This window comes from Phocoena sinus, chromosome 7 (genome assembly GCF_008692025.1).
Source record: "Phocoena sinus isolate mPhoSin1 chromosome 7, mPhoSin1.pri, whole genome shotgun sequence".
In the NCBI taxonomy this organism is placed as follows: domain Eukaryota; kingdom Metazoa; phylum Chordata; class Mammalia; order Artiodactyla; family Phocoenidae; genus Phocoena; species Phocoena sinus.
The window spans coordinates 70,671,004-70,698,080 of NC_045769.1; the positions used below are offsets into that span (position 1 = coordinate 70,671,004).

The 27,077-nt window shown below is 38.2% G+C and overlaps 1 protein-coding gene and 1 pseudogene across 3 annotated transcripts; one reads left to right on the forward strand and one right to left on the reverse strand.

The window, feature by feature from the left end:
* The first annotated feature begins 3,130 nt into the window (after nt 1-3,130).
* Nucleotides 3,131-12,606, forward strand: GCG (glucagon). 3 transcript variants are annotated; one of them, XM_032637448.1, is made up of 6 exons: nt 3,131-3,239; nt 6,242-6,342; nt 8,037-8,198; nt 9,854-9,991; nt 11,361-11,504; nt 12,114-12,606. In XM_032637448.1, the coding sequence occupies exons 2-6, from the start codon at nt 6,251-6,253 to the stop codon at nt 12,118-12,120; spliced, it is 543 nt and encodes a 180-aa protein (XP_032493339.1). In that variant the 5' UTR covers nt 3,131-3,239; nt 6,242-6,250; the 3' UTR covers nt 12,121-12,606. The 3 variants fall into 3 exon arrangements, with proteins under 3 accessions (XP_032493339.1, XP_032493340.1, XP_032493338.1); XM_032637449.1 differs by lacking the exon at nt 12,114-12,606 and having other exon boundaries at nt 11,361-11,508; XM_032637447.1 differs by having other exon boundaries at nt 3,152-6,342.
* Nucleotides 12,607-14,439: 1,833 nt separating this feature from the next.
* Nucleotides 14,440-15,041, reverse strand: LOC116757017 (annotated as a pseudogene).
* Between the last annotated feature and the right edge of the window lie 12,036 nt (nt 15,042-27,077).

A 27,077-nucleotide genomic window follows, 5' to 3' on the forward strand; every position in this document is an offset into this window, starting at 1 on the left:
CATATATATGTAGGAATATAGATGGGATACATGTCCAGAATGGTGCTTTAGCCTTACTAGGCCAAGGATGATAGGTATTTGTAATTTTGTTAATGTTGCCAAATTGTGCCCCAAGCGTGATGTGACATGTTGTAATCCCATCAGCAATGCATGAGCGTTCCCCTCAACCATAGTCTTGCTCCCAGAGTGCACTGTGAACCTGGATCTTTGCCATTCTCAAGCATTTCAACTCAAGTTTCCTGAACAGCTGAGGAAAATAAACGTGCAAAACCCCGGCGCCCTATGATTTTGTGCGGTGAGGTCCTAAGCTGAATCTGCTACTTAATTTGTGCGGCCAAGTAAAAAACAGAAATGTGGAGTTCTTGTTCAAAAATTATTAAGAATTTCAAGATGGTGAGAGTAGAACATTAAGCCAACCATGTGGCCCTGTAAAGAAAGTAAGAGAACTTTGAGGAGGAACTTATTTTACCTTAAAATGTGATGTACGTTTCTGCACTCCACTCCATATAATAGTCATGTTTTAAATTACCCTTCTCAAGTCAAATTGACCTTTCAGGAAGGCATATCATATCTATCACGTGGCCATACCTCAGGTGTCACTACACAGCCTGATGCGAGAACTCTAGATGACTTCTCCCAGAACTTCCCTGCTCCCAGACAAGCTTTTTTTTTTTTTTTTTTACATCTTTATTGGAGTATAATTGCTTTACAATGGTGTGTTAGCTTCTGCTTTATAACAAAGTGAATCAGCTATACATATACATATGTTCCCATATCTCTTCCCTAGTTATATAAATGCAGGGCCACCACTTTCCCTGCCTCGCGTCTAAATAACTGAATAACTGTGATGATGGGAACTGAAGGCCAAGTGGATGTTGTCGTTGGGACAGTCACTGCAAGAAGATCCACTAGTCCAAGTTGCACTTGTTGTTTGTCTTGATTTCTGACGATACAATGTCTGTTAGGGAGCCTGATTTCCCCTTCCAAGGGAGGAGAGCAGTGCCTTATTCAGTGGCACTCTTAGTGTTTCTGCACTCTCAGAACGCTTATCATTAATGGTATTGGGGACCCCCAAGAATCAGTGTTGTTGGGCTGGAGATGACACTAGAGGAAATTTCCTGAAAAATCTCGAGATAGTCACTTCTGAAATAATAGAAAGCAAGTGGAGTGGAGGGAAAAAAAGAAGTTTTTTCGTAATATATTGGGAGAGGGCATTTACTGAGATGCCAGGTGCCATGTTAATGCCCTTATATACGTCATTGCAGAGCCCCCTTCTTCAGGCTGCTCCCACAAACAAGTAGCATCTGCAAAGGAAAGAGAGACAGACAGACTGACAGAGGCAGAGAAAGAGAGGAAGAAACATCTACTCAAATAGGCAAAGGGAAAAAAATAGAACTGAATGCCAAACAATTTAATAAAAATATATCCAGTATACTCACGAGGATTGAGGCCAGAGGGAAGAACAATTTGATCATATAGTAAACTTATCCACACTCTCAAATCATTACAGTATGTGTTAAGTGTTAATCCAGACAGCCCTGAGGTGTGCCACAGTTCTCTGCTCTGTCACCCCCTCTGCTGGTGAAAGCCATCCTCAGGTCGAAACACGAGCAAGCACCGGGAGAAGCTGAGGAAAATGAGATATGTATTTTACACAGTTGTGCTTCTCAAACTTTAATATGCATATGAATTGCCTGGGACTCTTGGTAAAATGCAAATTACTTACTAAGTCTGGGCTTGGGCCTGAGAGTCTGCATTTCTGGCAAACTCCCAAGTGGTGTTGGTCCTTGGACCACACTTTGATTAGCAAGGCTAACATTGATGATATACCATCAGTAATCACCAGCACAAACACTTCTTCCTGAGTTCCCCCAGCTTCACAGAGAACTGATCTCTATGGCCTTTAAATAGCTCTACATCCAACAGTGGGTCCAATCCACAAAGTGAACAATTTAAATTCATTGGGAATGTTTCTACAGTTATCTCAATGATTTATTTACTTCTGTACCAGTTTCACCATGCAGTCGATTACATTAGAATATTGGAATCTAGTTAACACATGTTGCAATGATTTGGTCAAATGAAAACAAATTTTTATTTTAGAAGAGTCATTTAACCAACACTCTCATTTCCAAACAGGAAGCTGAGGCATAAAGAGAGTATGTGACTTGACTGAGGCCACACAGCTTGTTTATAGCAGCCAAACTAAAATCTAATTACACCAACACTGTCCTCATGCTGTCTGTCCAGATCATTTCCCTTTTTTCTCTTTCTCTCAGGTGACCAGACTCATATCTGCTAAATCCCATAGGTCACTGAAGTCCTAAGTGGCAGGTCACAAAGCTCAGTAAATATGACAGTATACACAGTAACTCATTCTTTTGTAAATTAGTGTCCAACTCTCTTATCAGCAGAGTTAGCCTTTAAATATCCATTAGAAGGAAAAAGAAATACTAGACCCTGTCTTATTAGCATCACCTATCTTGGGTGTTTAATCCTCACTTTGCTTTACCCTTTCTTCCTGAATCCCATTTTTAACAACAGGACACCTTAGGTCTTAACTGATATTCTTTAAACTTCCCCACCCAAATAATACAGTAAGAAATACAGTAATTAATACAAATTAATTTTGTATAGTGCAGATGAGAAGATTCTTAATAAGTATGTTTTGAGTGAGTGATTTATTATTTGGGTAGATGAAAGGATGGATAGATTATTATACTAAGATAAATTAATCGTAACTAAATAGCAAAGAGGGGCTTATCAGACCCTCGAATAAGGCTATGCTCAAAGTGGGTTGGCCACGGACTATGTAATTTCACGTTCTTTTGTCTGTAGCATAAAAATTCACTTTAGAGTACTTAAGTGATTTTCATGCCTGACCAAGAGTGAAAGGTGAATCTCCAAGCTGCCCTCTCCATCATTCTCAGCAAAAAAAAAAAAGACAAGAGTAAATAAAAAGTTTCCTGGTCTCTGACTTCCCACCCAATATAAACGTAGAATGCAGATGAGCCAAGTGAGTGAGCGAGTGAAATTGTTTGTAACAAAAACCCATTATTCACAGATGAAAAATTTATATTGTCAGCGTAATATCTGTGAGGCTAAACAACACTGGAGAGGATATAAAAGCAGTGCGCTTTGGTGCAGAACTACAGAGCTCAGGACACTGCACACCAGCGTCCCAAAAAGAGGGCTCTCTTTCTCTCTACCTGCTCTGTTCCACCTCCTGGTGTCAGAAGGTAAGATTAATACTGACAGATTGTAAGACTGAAAATCCTGTTTGGGGTACAGTTTTCATAAGGGGGCAAAGTATTATGAATTATAGTGCTGTTTTTTCATCTTATACTTTATTACTATAATACACAGGGCAGAGTTGAGATGAAAAAGTGATATAAAATGCATTTACATAAACTTCAACATATTGTAGCCGCAAAGGGAGTTGAAGAAATAATTCAATGCAAAGATACAAAATGAAAGAAAAACAAAGTGCAAAGATACAAAATAGAAAGAAAAACAAAGATTCAAATCAATGCACTTACTACAAGATTTAACTGTTATGAGAACTGCATTTTAAAAATAAGTGGTAACATTTTGAAAAACAAATATTTTTCTTTGGATTTGATAAATGTGTATACTATTGTGAACAGAAGGAGCCTTTTAAATTCAGCAGAAACGTGTCCATTAGAGAGGTTATAACAGCAATGGCTCCTTACCAATGAAAACGTATGGTTTTCTAAAAGCGCAGAATCAACAACATCATTCAAATAAGGCTGATAAGGCTATCAAAAAATCAAAGTCCATGAAATCAGCTCTTTGTAAATAAGACATAGCATATTTTGTGCAGAGAACAAATATCATCGATTACTGGGAATTCTGTGGATGGAGCTGAGTAAAAGCATAGATTAATAATTACTTACTATGTATTGAGGACCAATAGTAATAAATAAAATATCTAAAATGTTTACATGTCAAAACGAAATTATAGTAAATACCATTAGAAAAAAAAATCAGATGTCCTAAAGTACCTCCTTAAGCTCTTAAGGATAAAGAACACTTTTATGAAGATCCTCAATGGGTAAATGATTACGTGGTATGGTTTCTTTTCCACACATACTAATTAACACCTGCGAGAGGAAATGATCTAGCCAGTTTTAAAAGCATTTGGCCTAAAGCATCAATATATTTAGGGATATACTGTATGTCACCTTGTCTAGGTCAAAGATTAATCTTTCTAAAAGACTTTCTATTCAGGAAATACTATTGGTACCATATCTCCTTTTAAATTTGAGTGGAAATGTAAGGTTCTTGTAAAACTGCAGATTGTTTCTGTAGGGCTGACTAAAGCAGGGGTGGGAAGTAATTGGAAAGTCTTCTCTTATTGAATAAGATTTTGATACCAAAATAATGCAAATATTTGCTTTCTCAAGTCGTGGTATTCAAACAACCTTATTCTTAAATTTTTCACAGTTCTGTTGACTTTTACACAATGAATAAATACAATTTTAAAAATCAGTTACTTCTTTCAGTAGAGCTCATTCTGCTGCCTGGAGAGGACTTCGAACATTCTCTTCTGTATGGTTGTTTCTTCTACCAGCTCTCTCAGGGGCAGAAAACCAGCTGCTCCGTATCTGCCTCCAGAGGACGTCATAGAAGATACTGTAAAACCGTTAGGGACATTGTGTGGAAGGAATTACAGTTCTCAATTGACTTTCCAACAATGACGTAATCCTAAAGAGAAATGCTTGCTTTAATTTTTAAGTTTCTGAAAGCATAAATTTATCGTTAAAAATTATAATCAGAAGCTCCTGCCTATATATTTGGCAAGGTTTCCAAAGTTTGCCAACCAGATAAACTGAAGCACAGCAAAATGCCATATTAGTAATTGAATGTTGATGAATGAAGAAGGATGAATATGTAATGCCTATTGTGTGGCTTTGTCTAACTGACCTCTTAATCTAAAAAGAGTTAATATTTCAAAGGAAAAAAAATATCACGCCGGTATTACAGTCTCCATGTTTTAGTGCCAAAGACCGATAGTAAGTGTGGCTAAGATGTTAAAGAAAAGACTGATAGTTTAAAATGATAATATTTATAAAATACTTATTTCAAACCAAATGCCATTTGCTAAAAATACTCATTCAAATATTTTATGGATAAGCACGATCAAACTTGGATTGAAATCCCCACTTCTCAAAGTAAACACGATTGGTTGAAAGTAGCAGAGGGAAGTTCATGACAAACACTGGACTTGAGGTTTTCATTCAGAAAATAGGGGTGCTTGTCCTGTGGGGACATTCTGGCCACATTCATGTTGGTCCCACCCCACCCATCCACACTGCATCACGATGTCCTTGGCATCCCATGGCTTCATGAGGCATCTGCTTGTGATGTGAGGTATTCTACAACCTGGTCTAGGGTGTCACTAGCAGTGAATGACACGTCCTGGACTCAGTCCAATTATAAAACAACCAGGGGACTTCCAAGACTTCAGAAGCAAGCATTAATTTTCTTTATGACAGTGATCTCTTAGTTTCTTAGTTGTGATTGTTCAAGTTGCCAGAAGCATTAGTTCTTGTTGCAAATTGCTTGTCTTTAAAATGATTTTTTTTTCCTTTAATTTAGAACAGGTCAAAGCACCCTAAAATACCTCAAATCTGTTGGCCGCTTTATAATTACAAAGTCTAGACCAAGTTACACTATTTAAAATATAAATGAATAATACATCTGAACCGACAGCTGGTATGCCAAGTTGTAGCCTGAGGCTGCTTTAAGATGGTTGAAATGCAGTATAATGTAAATGCTTGGAAGTGAAGGACTATTAATTGAAAGCCAGACTGATAGTGAAGAGGGTGGCATTACGGATAAGGCGCCATTCAGGCTAACCATATGTAGCATATCATCTACAGTGGGTATTTTCAATGATTATCGTGGACATTTTTAATTTCAATTCTGGAAATGAGCCTTCTAATCATTAACAGAAGTGTCCTACACTAATGAAAAATCTTCATAGTGCTACACATCTTTTGTATTCTTTTTAGCCACCAAAAAAAAATAAAAAAGAACTGCAGGAAAAATATAATCTAATATTTGAAATTACTCAAAATATAATCAGAATAAAATTGATGACTAGCTTTTTGTTCTATTTATAATATTTACTTAGTCAAAATTGAACTAATTTAGTCTGACTGGTTTAAATATGGTTGAGGGTCTCTATCTTTCCCTTGACTCTGTGTTCCAACAGGCAGCAAAAATGAAAAGCATTTACTTTGTGGCTGGATTGCTTGTAATGCTGGTCCAAGGCAGCTGGCAGCGTTCCCTTCAGGACACAGAGGAGAAATCCAGGTATTAAATCGTTAGACTTGAACTAATATAGCACTATGGTTAGAATACAGCCTGAGATAACTGTGATTAGTAAATAAGTCTCAGTAATTTGGAGTAAATACTCTGCACAATTTTCAAATGTGTAAAGTATCATTGTGATAAAGGCTTTTCTAGAGTACAGATCAGAGTATCTCGTTTCCTAACGGAAGGGGTGGGCAATGTTGAAAAATATGTTACATGGGAACTTATAGCTCTTTGAAATCTTCAGCTAATACTCCCCGTTCATTCATTACTCACACTGCAGAGTAGGTCATTTTTTTTTTTTTTTTTTTTTTTTTTTTTTGCGGTACGCGGGCCTCTCACTGTTGTGGCCTCTCCCGTTGCGGAGCACAGGCTCCGGACGCGCAGGCTCAGCGGCCATGGCTCACGGGCTCAGCCGCTCCGCGGCATGTGGGATCTTCCCAGACCGTGGCACGAACCTGCATCCCCTGCATCGGCAGGCGGACTCTCAGCCACTGCGCCACCAGGGAAGCCCAAGAGTAGGTCATTTTAATCATTCACACCAACTTTTCCTCTTTTCTAAAAAATAACACTCTTTCTTACTAATTGTAAAAGTCATACGTGCTCATTATAAAAATATGCATGTACTGTATATAAATATATCCCGATCAGTTACAGCGTTGTATTATGTTCTGTCTCTTAGCATTGTATTGTTAGCTTATTTTTATTATATCATTACAAATATCTATTAAGTGTATGGTATTTAATGGCTACATACTATTCCACCTCATAAATATACAATATTTATTTAGCTACTCCTGCTCTATTGAATATGTAAGGGTTCTTCAAATTTTCCCACAAAGAATGCTGCAAATAACATTTCTCCCTATATTTCTTACTATTTCCTGAGGATTTATTTCTAGTATTTATTTCTAGTAAAATAATCATGTCAAAGGATCTGAATGAGGTTAAATATTTTATCTTGCCAACTTGCTTTCCAGAAAAGTCATACACATGCACACTCCCACCAGCATTATAGAAATACTCCTCTCATAATATCCTCCTCGGTATTTAATCCTTGCTAATTTGATAGGTAAAAATAGTATCTCATTTCTATTTTTGAGTTTTAATCATATTGAATATTTCCCCACATAGCCGTGCCAACCAACTGTTGATTACTGGCATGTGGATTATCCACTACACAGTTTCAAATTAGCAAGTGGGCTTTTTCTTGCCTTTCTTCGAATTTTTAATTGTCTTTCCTTCACCCTTAGCTACCACATAGCCAGGTAACGGAGCTACTTTTTTATATTAATATATGCGAAACAGAATTCGGAACATAAATCTGCTGCCCCCTAAAAATCGGTTTGGTATTCTTCACTCTTTTAAAATATTCAAGGCGTTGCTCTCTTCTGGCATTATTAACATAATTACGAGTAGATGAAATTGTTAAAAAAAGATTTATTTAATCCTATTTCAGAAAAAAGAAGCCAGTTGAAAAATCAGTTGCTAGAATTCCAAATCGGAGTATATTCAACTCTGGTAAAACCATGGGATTCCCATGGCAAATTAAGGTCTTTCTGAACTGCCAACTGAAATACTCAAGGAACCTGCCTTCCAACTTCATGTGGTTCTGTATTTTGTAGAGAAGCTGCTTCTCAAGTGAATCTACTCTTGAGGAGAGATTTAATTGTACCAGTCACTCTTCTTCACAGATCATTCCCAGCTCCCCAGACCGACCCGCTCAATGATCCAGATCAGATGAATGAAGACAAGCGCCACTCACAGGGCACGTTCACCAGTGACTACAGCAAGTATCTGGACTCCAGGCGCGCCCAGGATTTTGTGCAGTGGTTGATGAACACCAAGAGGAATAAGTAAGAGTCTGAACCTGATCAGAAATTTGCACACAAATGTATTACTTTAAAATGTCTAAAATTCCTCCTGACTTTCTTAAGTTATCGTGCATATCAAATAGTGCCCAGAAGCTCTTTCAATTTTGATGATTTTCAAGGTTGGTGATGCTATCCTTCATAATGTGCCTCTGAATGTCCCACCCCTCATCCCACCAAAACTCTTACCCACCCTCCAATGGGACATAGAATTTAAATTTTCCCAACTGTGGTCTTAGCAATATTCACTTCATGCCCATTTTCCTTTAAAATTGAAAGCTGACTTTTGTGGACCTGCAAGATTAGAAATCTAATCCTGACCAAAAGATAAGAGCAAATTCAACATTCCCTTGTAGGATTCAAACTCATGACTATGATCACAAAGTATCCTCTAGCCAAGTTAGTCACGGTAAGGAATGGAAACAGATGCAGTCTTTTTCTTGTAGAATACAATCCAAGATACACATTTAAAATTACAGCCTAGCTGCACAGCATAAAGAGAGAAGAAGGTATATAAGAACACAAGCCTATCACAAGGCATACATTTTAATGCTGGATTTCCTTTGACAGTTTCAGGGTTTTTTTGTTTTTGTTTTTGTTTTTTCTGCATCCAGGCTACTGGACGAAATCAGCTGCAAGAGTTTCACAGGGATGGTGGAATTTCACAGTTACTTTGGAGGGTGACCCACAAGGGGAAGGGAGTTATACACACAAAGTAGCTGAAGGAATCTAAAAATCAGAAAAAGGGAATAAATTTGTCTGGATAGAATGGAGAAGGGGGACAGAGTGAGACGAGCCAGCAGGAAGAATAAAAAAGAGCTGTTGACCAAAAATCCTTAAACTGGAGAGTACAGGAAAGATGATAGTCATGGTCAGAGAAGACACTGCGAGAAGTCCTCGTTAAGGATTACAAATGAAGCCATTGGTGAAATGGGAGAAATCACATATTTGAAAAAATGCAAACAACTATGTTCATTTCTAGAAAGAGAATGCCACGACTTGGTAAACTAATGTAAAACAATCCTAGCTCCCAGGCAGTTTCTGTTGTGTTTAAGATGAAACCTTCCAGGGCTAATATATGATGGAGCAACTGACCATCTATCTGGTCAACCACCTCCACAGAGCACTCTGTACACATTTAAGGGTGATACGGGGTCATCTTCTTAGCTTTCCTCACTGCTAGCCCATCACACATTTCCTTTAATCCAATACCATGTGGTCTTTTGATGACATTTTGAGACGCTCCTTTGCTTTCCCTTGATTCAGTTAACTAACTCTGACCCCATACGTACTAATGACAAGCTGCTGCTTTGTTTGCAGGTAGCATAGCGCAGTGGACAGCCCCCATACATTGAGACGGAAGAAAATGCTGCTTTAATAGTCAACGGCACAGATAAGCAGGGCAGGTGAAAATGGGTCACTAGGTGGAGTGAGGGAGCTTAGCTCCCCATAATTTTTATTAGCCCCCCACCAACCTTCACTCCAGATAATTAATGTAGCTTCCAGACAAGTCCTCTACCCACCCTCATCTCTCAAAACCACACAGAATCCCGAACCCAAAGCTGCCACTGCTTGCTTATAGGTGAGAATCATATTTCTAAAGAGACAGATCTTCAATTTAACTTTCACATTTCTTTCAGGAATAACATTGCCAAACGTCATGATGAATTTGAGAGACATGCTGAAGGAACCTTTACCAGTGATGTAAGTTCTTATCTGGAAGGCCAAGCTGCCAAGGAATTCATTGCTTGGCTGGTGAAAGGCCGAGGAAGGCGAGAGTAAGTCTGTGCATTCTTATTCAACTTTTCTTTTTTCTTCTTTTTTTTTTTTTTTTTTTTGCTTGAGGTGAAAAACTTAGAATACAGTTATCTATATATGGATCTGCATTACAGAAGCCATTAGTATAGTCTGACAGAGTAAAGAAATAACTCCTCTTGGAGGGAGACAATTTACAAAAGTCTCATCAGTTTTATCTCTGTTAGCAAGTATTAATAGAGTCAAACAGGTTACTTTTTATCCCCCATTATAGTTGTATTATAATTAGGGTATTAATTTGTCAATCCAGGACACTTTTGAGAATAAACAGAGTGCTTTTGATAACTACACCAGGAAAATAAGCTTAAACTAGGACTGTCCAGGAAAACTAGGGATAAAGGAAAAGAAGAAATAATGCAGAAAACTTAGTTTCACTTTAAATATTTACATAATTTATGTGTTAGTAAGTAATGTGTTAGTAAGTATTGAGGTAAAAATGTGATAAAGACTGAAAGGAATTAAACTTAAGACGTTTAATGAAATGACATTCAAAATACAGATATGTGGCAACATCCATATATTTAACAATGTGCCCATTTTTTAGGGACTGTCATAAAGATAACCATTAAATTATCACAGCTGAAAATACTCCCAAGAACTTTAGGTACTTTCTTGGATCTTACCACAACCAATCAGCCCCCTGAACCATCCTGTTTTCTTGTGACCATTTTGATTGACATTTGAATTATGAGAAGCAGGAAATTCATGTTCCACTCTATTTTTATTTTTAGTGAGACTTTAAAGAGCTCTCGAGGCAAAAGGGAACTAGTATTGTTGCTGATTTTTAAAACATTAACAATCAAATTTACAAAATCAATGGGAAAATAGTCACACAATCAAATTTACAAACTCAGTGGGAAAATAGTCACTTACACTTGATGCTGTTTTATAGTGTTTTAAAGGCATACCAAAAATTCTGCTAAATAAATCAATCGAAGAGAAAATCTGATATAGACTAAGGTTTAATCCCTTAATACTGCACTTGGCAAGGCTGTTTTGATAATCTCTAGTTTTATAGGCTAGAATATATTTTTATGAATTATAAACAAATTAATAGTCTCAATAATAACTTCTGTGTTGGCAATACACTAAAATCTTTGAAGCAGCTGGAATATGGAAAAGGCCTTAGTTTCAGGTCCCAGCTCTGCGCTATTCTACCTAATTCCCTTTCTGATATGCAAGTTTCTATGAGGTTTTTCGTGATAGGCCCTCTGTAAATAGAAACATATGGTTTTCTCAGCGATGCTTACACATGTTACCAGTGATAGGCAACCAATAAGCATTTATTTGAAACGTTTAACCAAGTACTGATTTTACCTCTCTTTTTCTCAGTTTCCCAGAAGAAGTCACCATTGTTGAAGAACTCCGCCGCAGACATGCTGATGGCTCTTTCTCTGATGAGATGAACACAGTTCTCGATAATCTTGCCACTCGAGACTTTATAAACTGGTTGCTTCAGACAAAAGTTACTGACAGGTGATTTATTTTAGTTTATTCTGAAAACCATCAACACTTTCATAAATATTATCATACTGCTACAGGTTGTTCCTATGTGGGGAGAGAGTCTTTACTCTCTTGATATATAATCAAAATTATGAATCATTCAAAAGTACATTATTATATTTGTTTTCTGTCATTACAATTTTATCCATTCACTCATTTATTCCAAACACATTTCCTGAGTGTCAATAAGGGACAAGGCATTCGGAACACATTGCAAATTGCTGTGTATGTTGAAATTTTAGCACAAAGTAAAATGCCAATATATATGGTATTAACTACTTAATGTAATAAGCATAGCAGTAAAAATTTACATGCCAAAATTAACCACTTATCTTGGTAGGTTGTAATTGCCTTTTTTATAATTATTCATACATTTTATATTTCTTGATAGGGACACTTTAGGGTAAGCCATCTTCAATGTAAATATTTGAAAACTCCAAAAGACAAAGGGATATATAAGATGAAAAGACATAAATAACTTTGATCAAAATAAATCATTGAAATACTTCCTGGATAAGTTAACTATATCATCTGTGTATTTATACTGTGTTAAGTCATTTTCTCTTTTTTTTAAATCTCCAGGAAGTAAGTGTGTCATTAGTCAAGTTCATCTTCACAATATCACCTGCCAGCCATGTGGGATGTTTGAAATTTTAAGTTCTGTAAATTTAAGAGGTGTATTCTAAAGCCATATTGCTTTGCATGCCAATAAATAAATTTCCTTTTAATATTGTGTAACCAAAAGATCATGAGTAAATAAACCATTGTCAAAATAGTGCTAAAATGTCAGCTTTAAAATAAAAAAAATGCAGAATTCTCTTATTTTTTTCTTATTTTGGATGAAGTACCCTAACCTGCTTACACTTAGCAATGAAATTGTTGTTCTATGATATAGTTTGTATATATAAATGACTCCAATCACAACATATCTGCGTTATAATAATAGGATAAGGGAAGGACTGGTAGCCACAGTTGTGAAACTGAAAGTGAACTTTCTTCTCAAAACTTTTGTCATAAAAATGCTCAGCTTTCAATATATAAAAGATAGGCTGAATAAAAATTTCAAGCTTCTTCACCATGGTCTGTTTTCTCTCTTCTTTGTGCTCCTACTCCTTCCAAATACCCCTGCTTCCTAAGCTGGTAGCCCATAAGCCAAATCTGATGCCCAGCCGTGGTTTCATGTTTTAAGTTGTTACACAGTGCTTTAACATTTTTGGCCAACATTGAAAAATCAAGGTATTTTACATTAAAGTGTTGATTTCTTGAAAAATGAGGTCCTCAGGAAATATTAGACCCACAAAACAAATCTCTTCTGAAGCTGAGAGCCAGCTGCCTTCTTCTGAATGGTCACATGCTTTTCAGCTCACTATTGTGCCCCCTACACACACACACACACACACACACACACACACACACACACACACATACCTGTGCATGTTATACATTCACAACCAGATAATGTACACAGGTTGCCACTTTCCCCAGTCCACTTTATTTATACATCTTACTTGTCTGGCACCTGCAGACATTAAATTTGTCTATCATACCCTGTACTCTTATCTCCCTGTCCTGCAGTGTCCAGTATCTTGGGCCAGTCTGATGCTCATTGCCATGCCAGAGACATTTCTTTGCTGTATACAGGCAGCATTGCCAACTCTCTTTCTCTCTTTTATTATTGAGATATAATAAAGACATAACATTGTGTTTGTTTATGGTGAACACGTCAATTTACATTTATATATTGCCATATGATTACCACCAGAGCTTTAGCTAACTCCTCTGTCAGGTCACACAATTATTTCTTTTCTGTAGTGAGAACATTTAAGATCTAGTCTCCTAGCAATTTTGAAGTATGTAATACTGTATTATTGACTATAATCACTATACTGCCCATTAGATCTCCAGAACTCACTCATCTTCTAGTTGCAAAGGTGTAACCTTTAATAACAACTTCCCCACCCGCTAGGTCCTGATAACCATTGTTTGTTCAAGAGTGTGTTGTTTAGTTTCCACATGCTCATAAACATTCCAGCTTTCCTCTTGTTGTTGATTTCTAGTTTCATATCATTGTTATCAGAAAAGATAGTTGGTATGATTTCAATCTTCTTAAATCTACTAAGACTTCTTCTGTTACCTGTCATATGACCTATCCTTGAGAAGGTTCTATGTGCACTTGAGAAGAATGTGTATTTTGCTGCTGTTGGATGGAATGTTCTATAAATATCTGTTAGATCCTTTTAGTCTAATATATAGTTCAAGTCTAACATTTCCTTCTTGATTTTCTGTCTAGATGATCTATCCATTGCTGAAAGTAGGATATTGAAGTCCCCTGCTATCATGATATTGTTGTCTATTTCTCCCTTCAGATATGTTAGTATTTGCTTAATATAGTCAGCTGCTCCATTGTTAAGTATCTATATTTTTATGATTGTTATATCTTTTTGATAAATTGACCCCTTAATTATTATATAATGACCTTCTTTTTCTCTTGTTACTGTATTGGCTTAAAGTCTATTATAAGTATAGCCACCCCCACTTTATTTTGGTTTCCAATTGCAAGTATTATCTTTTTCCATCCTTTCATTTTGAGCCTATGTATATCCTTAAAGCTGAAGTGAGCCTCCTATAGGCAGCATATGGTTAGGTCTTGTTTTTTTATCCCTTTATACACTCTGTGACTTTTGGTTGGTGAATTTATTCCATTTACATTTAGAGTAATTATTGATATGTTAGGCCTTATTAATGTCATTTATTAGTTGCTTTTTAGGTGTTTTGTAGTTCCGTTGTTTCTTTTTTCCTCTGGATCTGCTTACCATTTTAAATTAGTGATTTTCCATTTTCTTCTTGTTAAACAAAAAAATTGCTTATTAATACAAAAGCACACACAAAGTATAAAGCGATAAGAAATTTAAATATCTAAGTCAGAGCAAACAGGTGGCAATTCAACATCCAGAGTTGACAAATTGCTTGAAAGAAACTGCAACAGATTAGATTCCCCCTGATGAAGAGGGAATCTTCAAAGGTGAAGAGGGGCCAAGGTATAACAACTTTTCAAGTTTCCTCTCCTCACTGAGAATCATGAGAGACACTCCATTCAAGGGGAGGTGTCCAATTTGGTGCTTTTAAGGCAGGTCAAAACCCTCAAAATCTAGAGGATTGAAGGGAAAATGTGTCTCTATTTCTGGATAGGTATCATTTGAGGCAGGAACAGAGCTTTTTCTTTAACAGTGCTTTTGGTCATCTTTTTGGCAGAGAAGTTTGTCTCTGAAGCATCTATTAGTCTTTAATGACTTTTTTTGTAGCTCTGTTGACAGTTCCTAAAGACTTTCTGGTGGCTTTAGGTAAGACTGTTGGAAAATCAAACATTTTGCAAACATGTGATGTTGAAACCCAAGATCTCCCATCTAAGACTTTGACTGAAGTCCTAGACCCCAGCGTCAGTCTCTCCTTAGAAGTCACACGGATGCCTGGTTCTCCATTTTCCTTAATAGCAAAGATCAGAGTAGTCATTCTGGATTAAGCAAGACTCAGTCTCTTTTTCTGTTCTGACTGCTTTTCTTGATTTTCCACTCTGATTCCCTTTTCTTTATCTTTTGTAAATCTTCTCTAGGTTTTAGTTTTCTGGTTGCCAGGAAGCTTACATAAAACGTCTTATGGAAAAAGTTCATTTTAATATGATAACCACTTAACTTCAATCACATATGAAAACTCTACACTTCTACTCCCCGGCTTTTATATTTTTTATGTCACAAGCTATGTCTTTTTATATTATGTGTTTGTTAACAAATTATGGTAGCTACTCTGCTATAGATGCTTTCTATTGCATTTTCCATTTCATTCATTAGATTCTTCAGCTCCAGAATTTCTGTTTGGTTCTTTTTTATGATTTCTATCTCTGTTAAATTTCTCATTTTGTTCATGCATTGTTTTCCTGATTTTGTTAAATTGTCTTACTGTGTTTTCTTGTAGCTCATTGATCTATTTTGAATTCTTTATCGAGTAAATTGCAAAATTCCATGTCTTTGAGTTTGGTAATTGGAGATTATTGTTTTATTTTGATGATGACAAATTTCCTTGATTCTTCACGTTTTTGGAGTTCTGCATTGATGATTTCACATTTGAAGTAGCAGAATCACCCACAAATCTTTACTAGTTCCCGTCAGGTTAGATACATTGATCCTTTGTCCTATTATATCTGGGGTTTCTCTGACCTTCTATGGATACACCAACTCCACACTTCTTGCCCCCCTTTGTGGCAGAATTCTTAAGCTTTTATGCCTTCTCTGGTTCTTACTACTCACCAGGTGAGCTGCTGGAAACCTATCTCTTTTTTCCAAAAAGTAGTGCCACAGCTCAAGTTTGTGATTTCTTCCTTGCCCACAGACTTCGGTCTGATTTTCTGAGCACACTCCATTTGCCACACTTGGGAGCCCACACAAGGAGCCAGCAGAAGAGTGGGGCGAGGTGTTAGTTTACTAATTGGGGCATTGAGGATGCCTGCAGTTCTGATGGGGGGGCATTCTCGCAGGTGGGCTTCCTGTGGAGTCCTGAAAGCAGTCAGCAGGACTCTCTAATGCCCTTTGATATTCTTATCTGCCTCTCTCCTCATCTCCTCTCATCCTCCAGTCATGGATGTCCTCGCCTCAATACTGTGGGTATAGCTGGAGAGAAATGGGTTTCTCCAGTAGCTTCCCATACAGCTGGGGTAGCCTGGCACTCATTCACCACTCACCTTTTCTCCCCCAAGAAAGTTTGCCACCAGTTAGTTCAGCCCTGCGCTGTGTCACCTTGGGGGAGGGACAGAGCTGGGTGGTTCCTCTCACCCTCTCCAAAGCATCCAAATCTGGTTTTGTTTTTTGTTTTTGCTCCAATGGAGTGCTGGAATAGCCCCTCAGGAAGGCTAGACCTCTACAAAGTCTCTCTTATCTTGGATGGCTGCCCAAGTCAGCACTCTCCAGGTTTTCCTCAACTGCCGCCAAGGGGTGTTGGGGCAGGTTCACCAACTCCTGCTGGTTCGCAGACTGTACAAAGGTCTGTCTTCCTTTTGCCAGATGCACAGTTGGGAGACTCCTTCCAGGTCCCTTGACATATGGTGCTTGATCCCACAACTCTATAGACATACTTTTGTTCATAAATGGATGCTGGTTTTTGGTTGTTAAAAAGGGGACAGAAAGGAGGAATGTATTATGCCAAAATGATGCCAACGTCAATTTGAGTTGGATCCTCTTTCTCTATCTCTAAAGTGCCTGTAAGCCAGAATTTCCCAATTACCCACCAATAAGTTTCCAAAGTTTATAAATTACTTATATACTTTGACCAAAAGGAGTAATATCTGTAATAATCCTCTCACCCATTTACATAATGACAAGCTTTTCCTGATCTGGATAGAAAATTTAAGATTAGCATTATCTAAGTAAGTTTAGTGCCAGCTGTGGGAGCCTGAGCAGGTAATTTAAGCTGCCTGGGCCTAAATTCCTTGTGAGAAAAAATTAGATTAAAAGTGCCTAATCACCACCATATCTTTCAGAAGTCTTTGTTTATAACTCTGTATTTGTCTTACAATGAGTTCTCAGTAATAATAGGATCCTGAAGTATACATCTTAAGATCATTATTATGGAGCTACTCAGGGCAGAAGTTACCTTTGTATGTATCAAGATTATGTCACGCAGCTTCTCCAGAACCAAAACTAACATGTTTTCCTCCAAAGCATCTGAAAGGGGAAGGCTCATAGGCTGCACAAGTTCTTTCCGAGTAGGGTTGTTGTTTGTATATTTGCTTCATGTTTTAGGTAGGGGATGGCTTTGTGGATTGTTAAGGCATTCAACTGATAAGATCAATGTACTGTATTTTTCACAGTTCTGAGCTAACAAGCTCAAGGCTATTCTATGGGACTTCCCTGCTGACGCAGTGGTTAAGAATCTGCCTGCCAGTGCAGGGGACACGGGTTGGATCCCTGATCCAGGAAGATCCCACATGCCGCGGAGCAACTAAACCCGTGCACCACAACTACTGAGCCTGTGCTCCAGAGCCCACGAACCACAACTACTGAGCCCCACGTGTTGCAACTACTGAAGCTCGTGTGCCTAGAGCCTGTGCTCCACAACAAGAGAAGCCACCGCAATGAGAAGCCCGCTCACCGCAACGAAGAGTAGCCCCTGCTTACCACAACTAGAGAAAGCCTGCATGCCGCAACAAAGACACAATGCATCCAAAAATAAATAAGTAAATAAATTTATTAAAAAAAAAAAAAGGTTGTTCTACGATGTCCACCATGGTTTCTTTTACGCAAATTGTTGCCTTTATTCTTTTTTTTTTTTCTTTTTTTTATTTTTTCTTTTTATTTTTTTTTAACATCTTTATTGGGGTATAATTGCTTTACAGTGGTGTGTTAGTTTCTGCTTTATAACAAAGTGAATCAGCTATACATATACATATGCTCCCATGTGTCTTCCCTCTTGCATCTCCCTCCCTCCTACTCTCCCCATCCCACCCCTCCAGGCTGTCCCAAAGCCCCGAGCTAATATCCCTGTGCCTTGCGTGTTGCCTTTATTCTGATACCAATGTATCACAGGTGACATAACAGGCTCCATTTGGAACTGACGTTTGGTTTAGAAACTAAACAGATATGTGTTCTTGTGACACCAAGTCAAAAGCTTGAGAACACCTCCATGCCCACTCCAGTTAAGCAGCAGCCTTCAGAACCAGGGATACAAAGGAGAGGAGGTAGGCAGCTAAGGAAACTGACACCTAGCTGGAGTGAATGGAAAAGGGAAACATAAAACAGGAAATGTGAGTCAAGCCCAAAATAATGCCAAAGGTCAAAATCAGAGATTAATCTTCCCTTAGGTTTAAAAAGCAAACTAAGGGATGACAGTGGGAAATAAAGCTAAGGTTGGGGACTGCAAGCCTAGAAATGAAGTTGAATATATTAGTTACATATTATGTTTACCTGTGTGTAATACAAACCCAATCACAGAGACTGAACTAAATAGGAGGATATATATTTTTTACAAAACAAGAAGTCCAGAAGCAGGAAGTCCAAAAGTAAGCATATCAGCAATAACACCTGCTCTTTATTCTTCTGCTTTGCTATCATTAGCAAATGGCTTTCCTCTCACAGTCACCTCAAATTTGAAAAAGGACTGATCCATCTCCCAGTTTCCTGTCCATTTTTTAGGGAAGATACAGAGAAAAAAAGGATGGGTAGGAGGATAAAGAGGAAGAAGAAGAGGAGGAAAATGAGAATAAGTATCTAAAAGGAGAACTGACAATCAGGAAGGGAATGCACAAATTTTTTTTTTTCTTTTTTGGCAGTACGCGGGCCTCTCACTGCTGTGGCCTCCCCCGCATACAGTCGCTCCGCAGCATGTGGGATTTTCCCAGACCGGGGCACAAACCCGCGTCCCCTGCATTGGCAGGCAGACTCTCAGCCACTGCACCACCAGGGAAGCCTGGAATGCACAAGTTTTGAAAAAGCAAAACATTCCCAGGAATCTCCAGAAGAATTTTGATTTTTTTTTTTTTTTTTTGGCCAGAAATGTGTCTCATGACCTCATCCTGGCTACAAGGAAGGCTAGGGAATTTTGTCTTTCAGATGAATATGTTGCAGCCCATACAAAACAGGATTATATTAGTAAGGAAAGGTAAGAGAATGAATATATGTATGAAATTAGAATCAAGTGGTGCATTACCACAGTCAGGGTTGAGATGCCCAAGCCACATTTTACTGAGTGCCACCTTTGTAGTTTGAAATTTCATTGGCCTAAGTCCAAGCAGGTTTGCAAAACCCTGGACTCCCTCTGAATTCAATGTGATAAAAGTAAAACATCCAACAAAGATTACTGTAGAACATTTAGATAAGACTCATACAAGCATTTTATATCTTTAATTATAGAACTAAGGTTAAATAATGGGGATAAGACTATAAAGCAGTCATGTTGAATGAACCAGGCAGATATAAATATAAAAGAAAGCAGGGGTTGAACTATTGGCACCAAAAGTTAAAACTCCAGCAAAAAAATATTAAGGAAAAGAAGGACACTTTAAAATGCTGAGTGTTCTGAATCTTAATGAAGATCTATAACAGCTGTTAATATTTATACACCCAATAACACATCAACCACTTTCATAAAGCAGAAACTACATGAGGTTCAAGAAGCAATAGTCAGAAATACACTGGTAAAAAGAGATCTAAACTCTCCTCTCTTAACTCAAGATAGAGTCAGGGAAGAAAAATATTAGGATACAGATACCTAAACAGCATAATCAATAAGGTAGATCTTATAGATCTAAATTGAACTATGAATTCTGATGAAAGAGGATACATGTTCTTCAAAATGGAATGGAAAAGTCACAAAAATTGACCACATTGTTGGCCACAAAGAAAACCTTAATTATACAAATAATTGTACAAATTTTGAAGATTGGAATCATTCAGACCATAGTGGAATCAAGTTAAAAATCAAAAACAAAAGATAGCTTAAAAATTCACAACTGCTTGAAACTAGGCAATCACTTCTGAATAACCCATCAGTCAAAGACATCATAAAGGAAATCAAAAAATACTTTTGAACTGTACTATAATGAAAATAAGATAACTACAATGAAAGATACAACTAAAGTTGTATTTAAGAATAAAACATAGCTTTAAATGTATTTGTTAGGAAAGAAGAAAGTTTGGAAATCAATAGCCTAAGCTTTTACCTCTAAAAGCTGGGGAAAAAAGGACAGCAAATTTCAGAAAGTAAAAGAAAGGAAATTTTAAAAAACTGGAAGAAAATAATGAAATAGTTAAAAATTGGTACTAAAAATTAACAAAGGCAAAAGTTAGTGCTTTGAGTAGATTAATAAAATTAATAAATCCCTAGCAAGACTAGGCAAGGACAAAAAGAGGAAAAATTACCAATACCTATAATAAAAGGGGGCATCTCTAAAGATCTTACAGACAATATCATGATAATAAGTATATAGTACATAAAATTCTATGCCTGGTAAATTTGACAATTAGATAAAGTGGACAAATTCTTTTTTAAAATGTTACTTAAATAGACACAAATAATAGGAAAATCTTAATAGTCCTCTGTCTATTATGGAAATTGGATCTGTTATTTTAAAAACTTTTCCAGAAAAGAGCTCCAGGCCCAGATGGCTTAACAGGTGAATTCTTCTAAACATCTAAGGAAAAAAACACACCAATATCACACAAATTCTTCAAAATAAGGAGCAAATATAAAACATTTCCCACCTCATTTTATGAGACCAGGATAACCTTGATACAAAAATCTGACAAAGATTTTACAGAAAAGGAACACAATAGATCAATCTGACTGAACATAGGTAAAAAAATCCTATATAAAACATTGATGAATCAAATCTAGCAATATATAAAAGAAATATTACAGAACAAACAAAGAATAAGAAGAAACAACAATATATAAAATAAAATGAATTTGAAAACAACCACTGAAGTGAATGAAATTAAAACAAAAATGAGACTATTGAAAATGTCTATGATTTATTAGAATAAAATGTATTTGAAACCTAGAAGAGAGAGATGAAATTTGAAAGAAAATGTAATTTAAAAAGTTGACATTAGTAGAGATTAAAAAAGCTTAAATAAACCAATTTCCATAGAAGAAATGGACAAAAATATCAAAGAATCATCTCATAAAAAGTCACCAGGTCTAGGAGCTTCCCTGGTGGTGCAATGGTTAAGAACCCACCTGCCAATGCAGGGGATACGGGTTCAATCCCTGGTCTGGGAAGATCCCACATGACATGGAGCAACTAAGCTCATGCACCACAACTACTGAGCCTGCACTCTAGAGCCCATGAGCTACAACTACTGAGCCCACGTGCTGCAACTACTGAAGCCCGCGTGCCTAGAGCCCATGCTTCTCAACAAGAGAAGCCACCGCAGTGAGAAGCCTGCACGCTGCAATGAAAAGTAGCCCCCAATTGCTGCAACTAGAGAAGGCCCACACACAGCAACAGACCCAACACAGCCAAAAATAATAAATAAATAAAATAAATTAATTAATTTTTTAAAAATGTCACCGGGTCCAGATGGTTTTGCATGGATCTTCTATCAAATTTTCAAAGAAGTTGGTAATTACGATACTTCATAACTTATTTCAGTGGCTAAGGGGAGAAAAGGAGAAGACCAATGTTCTAATTCTTTTTATAAAGTAAGTGTAACATTGATACTTAAGTTTGATAAAGATAGAATAAAAAACCCCAGAAAATTGTGAGCTAATTTCATTTATGAAGTTGATTTTAAAATCCTAAAAATCGGGCTTCCCTGGTGATTGAGAGTCCGCCTGCTGATGCAGGGGACACGGGTTCGTGTCCTGGTCCAGGAAGATCCCACATGCCACGGAGCAGCTGGGCCCGTGAGCCAGGGCCGCTGATCCTGCGCGTCCGGAGCCTGTGCTCCGCAACGGGAGAGGCCACGGCAGTGAGAGGCCCGCATACCACACACACACACAAAAAAAAAAATCCTAAAAATCCCAGCAAATAGAATTCAACAGCATATTAAAAATATTAATACACTATGATTAAATGTAATTTATTCCAAAATTATCAAGGGGGTTCCATATTAGAAAATCTGTCAATATAATGTACCATATTAAGAGATCTAAAAAGAAACAAAATTATCATTATCTCCACACATGCTGCATATAAAATGGAATTAATACATTACACATTTATATCAAATTTGTAAAAGCCAACAACTAAAATGGTGGCAGAGATATGGCACTGGAAGTCTCATATATTCTGGATGATAGTATAAAATGAGATGAGCACACAGGAAAACTGTTTGGCAATTTGTTATAAAGTTAATCATATATGTACCCTATATATATTACCAAAAGAAACATTATTATAAACAACTTAAATACTCATACATCTATCCATAGGATACTGGTTGAAGGAATCAAGTTACTTCGACAAAATGAACAAACTGCATAGCCATTAAAAAAATGTGTATTTGTATGTATATGATTTGAACAAAGATGTTCTAGTAGCTTTCCTAATAGCCGAAATATTGGAAACCCAAATGTCCATCAACAGAAGAATGGACAGAAAAACTGGTATATTCATACAATGAAATATTACACAGCAATAAAAAGGACAAATTATTATGATGATACACGCAACAAGACAATTAATCTCACAAATAATATGTTACACAAAAGTAGCCAAAGACAAAATAGAACATACTACTTGATTCTATTATAAGAAGCTTAAGAGCAGCACAGACTAAGCAATGGTGGTAGAATAGCTTAATGGCTGCCTCTGGGGAGGGAGGTGTGGCGTTCTGAGTAGAATGGACACCAGAGAGCTTCCTAGAAAACGAAAATGACGGAAATGTTCTATTTCTTGATTAAGATGTGGGTTACACGGAAATGCACATTTATCAGACATTGGCAAAATGTGCACTTAAGATCTATGCAGTTCACTGTGTATAAATTGTGCCTTAATAAATAAATTTAAATATGCAAAATCTATATGAATAAAACTATATTAAGATATTAGTTCTAACTCAAAAGCTCGGCAATACACTCTGTTGACAAGGATGTGGGTACACAGAACCTTTCAAACGCTGCAGACGAGCATACAAAATGTCATTACCCCTTCTGGAGGAGTATTTGACAATATACCAGAACTACTTAGACGTTTGCCCTTTTCCTCAACAGCCCCAGTTCTAGAAATTTACCCTAAAGATACACACTAAAAGATAAAAATCTAGGGCTTCCCTGGTGGCACAGTGGTTAAGAATCTGCCTGCCAATGCAAGAGACACAGGTTTGTGCCCTGGCTAGGGAAGATCCCACATGCCATGGAGCAGCTAAGCCCATGTGCCACAACTACTGAGCCTGCGCTCTAGAGCCCACAAGCCACAACTACTGAGCCCACTTGCCACAACTACTGAAACCTGTGTGGCTAGAGCTCTTGCTCCGCAATAAGAGAATCCACAACAATGAGAAGCCCGCGCACCGCAACGAAGAGTAGCCCCCGCTCATGGCAGCTAGAGAAAGCCCATGCACAGCAACAAAGACCCAACACAGCCAAAAATAAATAAATAAATTTATTTTAAAGATAAATAAATAAAATTAAAAAAAAACGACTTATGTACAAAGTTACTGTTTGTGGATATTGATTATTCATTGTAAAAAATTAGAAATAACCTGAATACCCATATGATACTAGTTGAATGAATCAAGATACATCCATGAAATAGGGAACTGTATACCCATTAAAAAAGAAGAATGAGTTTCAGTTCATAAAGACAGGTTTGTTTCCAGTAGTATTAGCGTAATTGTTGGGGAAGAAAAAGACTTTCCTTTGCTCTTCTAGTTTCTTCTGGCTGGTCTAAAATTAAATTAATATTAGATTAACAGGAGAAAATCAAATTTCATTTCATACATGCAGGAACCCCACATACATGAGAGATTCTTGGTAATAACTGTTTTACTGGGGGAAAATCTCCAATCTAAATTCTTCTAGGTAGTTAAGGGAGGGACAGTAGTTTTTCTTGAGCCTATAGGGTCTCCACTGCCTTTAGCTCAAAATAATCCACATGCCAAAGTAGCACATCTTGGGGAGGCCTGTCACAGCCTGGCCTGGACACTGGCAAAAGGGTAATTTCATGATTCAAGGAAAGCCTCTCTGGAATGCCTCCATCTGGAGATAGGCAGCTCACACATGTCGATTGTGGTCACTTATGTATCTCTGCACACGCACGCACACACACACACACACACACACACACACAAACAAACACCAAAAGCATATTATAATAGCATTGCAGACTCTTTATCCAAGTTACACACCTGTTCCAAGGCCCCACATGAGCCGCACCCCAGAGTACCAGACATAGCCCCGGAAACAACTATTCCTCCAGAGATGCCATACCCACTAGCGGAATGGGACCACATCACATCAGGACATCAGGTAGTGACTGACTGGGAAAATAGGCACAGCATCTTCTTCACCCCGGCTCTAGACAAAATGGTGGCAGATAATTGCCCCCTTTGCTCCCAAACAAAACTCTGGGAGGCTCCCAGGTGGGGGCGTGTTCCCTGGGGCAATAGACCCTACTGCTATGGCAAATGATTTTTTTTTTTTTGCGGTATGCGGGCCTCTCACTGTTGTGGCCTCTCCCGTTGCAGAGCACAGGCTCCGGACGCGCAGGCTCAGTGGCCATGGCTCACGGGCCCAGCCGCTCCGCGGCATGTGGGATCTTCCCGGACCGGGGCACGAACCCGCGTCCCCTGCATGGGCAGGCGGACTCTCAACCACTGCGCCACCAGGGAAGCCCGGCAAATGATTTTTATTTGACGGCCACCGCCCTCTCCTGGAGCTAGTAGGTATGAAACCACCATTGTGGATACAGTAAGTCCCTTACACACGAATGAGTTCTGTTCCGAGAGTGTGTTCGTAACTCCAATTTGTTCGTAGTCCAACAAAGCTAGCCTAGGTACCCAACTAACACAATCGGCTATATAGTACTGTACTGTAATAGGTTTATAATACTTTTCACCCAAATAATACATAAAAAATAAACAAACAAAAAATAAAGAAAACATATTAAATCTTACAGTACAGTACAACAGCTGGCATACAGGGGCTGGCATCGAGTGAACAGGCAAGAAGAGTTACTGACTGGAGGAGGGAGAGGAGGTGGGAGATGGTAGAGCTGAAGGATCGTCAGCAATAGGAGACGGAGGGCAAGCTGCAATTTCACTCAGGCCTGAACGTTGACGGCACAGGTTCTGGTTCCTTGCTGGATTCAATCCTATCTGCCCTCCTGAAAAAATGATCCAGTGATGTCTGGGTTGTAGCTCTTTTTTTCTCATCATAGATGACACGGTAGTACTGGATTGCATTCTGAACGGCTACTGCAACCTTCATGTACTGTTCTACATTTGGGTCCTGTGCCTCAAGAACTAACAGTGCCTCATCAAATAAACAAAATCCCCTCGCCATTTCCTGCATTGTGAATCTCTTCAGTTCTTCAATTACTTCTTCTTCCTCTTGTCTCTCTTCGTCCTTTCTCTGGGCCTCCAGTTCCATCAGGTGTTCATTAGTAAGCTCCTCGTCTTGCACAGCAAGGATTTCAGTGAAGTCGTCCTCTTGCAGATCTAGCTCCAGCTTCTTGCTGAGGGTCACTAAGTTGCTGAAGACCGCTTTGGACTCGTCATCCACCTTCCTATATCCATGAAAATCATGAACAAGCTGCGGGAAAAGGTTCTTGCAAACCCCATTCATGGTGACGGCCATAACCTCACTCCAAGCAAAGTCAAGGTTTTTTACGGCCTTGTAGATGTTATAGTCCTTCCAAAATTGTCACAAGGTTGTTCCTGATTCATCACTCACCTTTACTGCCTGAGGAAAGTGTGACATAAATACTATTTCTCGAAAGTCGCTGTAACTCCCTGGTCCATATGTTGGACAAGCAACATAGTATTAGGGGACACTATTAGGGAACAGACTCCTAATGGCTGTTTCCTCCTGAAATGCTGCTTCCCATTGTGTAATCTCCTTCTTAAGCAGGTACTCATTCACTTTGGCCCACCAGACATTGTCGACTCAGATCAAGGTACCATTTCACTTTCCCAAGCTGTTCAGTCATGCCCTACATCTAGCTAAGATCCATCCAGAACATGGAATCTTATGGAATTTCCACCTAGCTTACTGACCCCAAGTGACCAGACTTATAGAGAAGGACAATGGCCTACTCAAAGACATGTTCCTCAAGCTTTTAAACAATAAATGACCACCCAAATAGACAAAATTTTTACCCCAAGCTCTCATACTCCTTAACTCCTGGACTCCAAGTCTCCAAACCCCTCACATCACCGACAGTCTTCTCTAAAGACTTCCCTACTGGTACTTACAGGGAACTCTCACTTTCTCCATAGCAGAGAGGAGGTCATTCAAGTCTGCTTACAGATAAATGCTTCCCTTGTCATTTTGACTTTTCAATAATCTCACCATCTTTCACATACTGGCAACCCAACTGAGCGTGGATTGTGCAATATGACCCTCTTATAACAGAGAAACCAAGGGAACAAAATTGTTTAGAAATCATGATTATACAGATATCATTGGCCCAGATGATGACCCAGGACCAGACATGAAGTTCAGGCCACTGGCTCTGCCTCACTATTCAGGTAATAAAAGTTGGTTAATTAAACCAAATTCATCAAAAAGTTTACAAGAGATGGAAATTATAGCTCCAGAAGCCACTAGTGAATAACTGTGTGGGTCTCAGAGAGAAGAACGCAGGCCTTCTGCCTAATGGATGCCAGTCACATTAGGAAGTGAAATCCATAAAGGAACCCTGGAATCCAGGTCACTACAGCACCTTGGGGGAGGAGGAAACAACTTACTGATCCAAAGCAACTCTACCTTTGATCAGAATCCAGATTACTTGCTCTGAAGGAGGCCCCAGCAAGCTAGTCCAATGCAAATACTCTCCTTTATTATGGTTATTGCTCTTAATTGTGTACAGCCTGGATGATAGAGTTGCTGGTGGAC

Excerpts from the sequence above, each read along its gene's own strand:
- GCG (XM_032637447.1), top strand. The coding sequence starts at position 6,197 with ATGGTTGAGGGTCTCTATCTTTCCCTTGACTCTGTGTTCCAACAGGCA. Across the intron at positions 6,343-8,036 it reads GACACAGAGGAGAAATCCAG|ATCATTCCCAGCTCCCCAGA; the intron begins GTATTAAATCGT and ends TCTTCTTCACAG. Across the intron at positions 9,992-11,360 it reads AAAGGCCGAGGAAGGCGAGA|TTTCCCAGAAGAAGTCACCA; the intron begins GTAAGTCTGTGC and ends TCTTTTTCTCAG.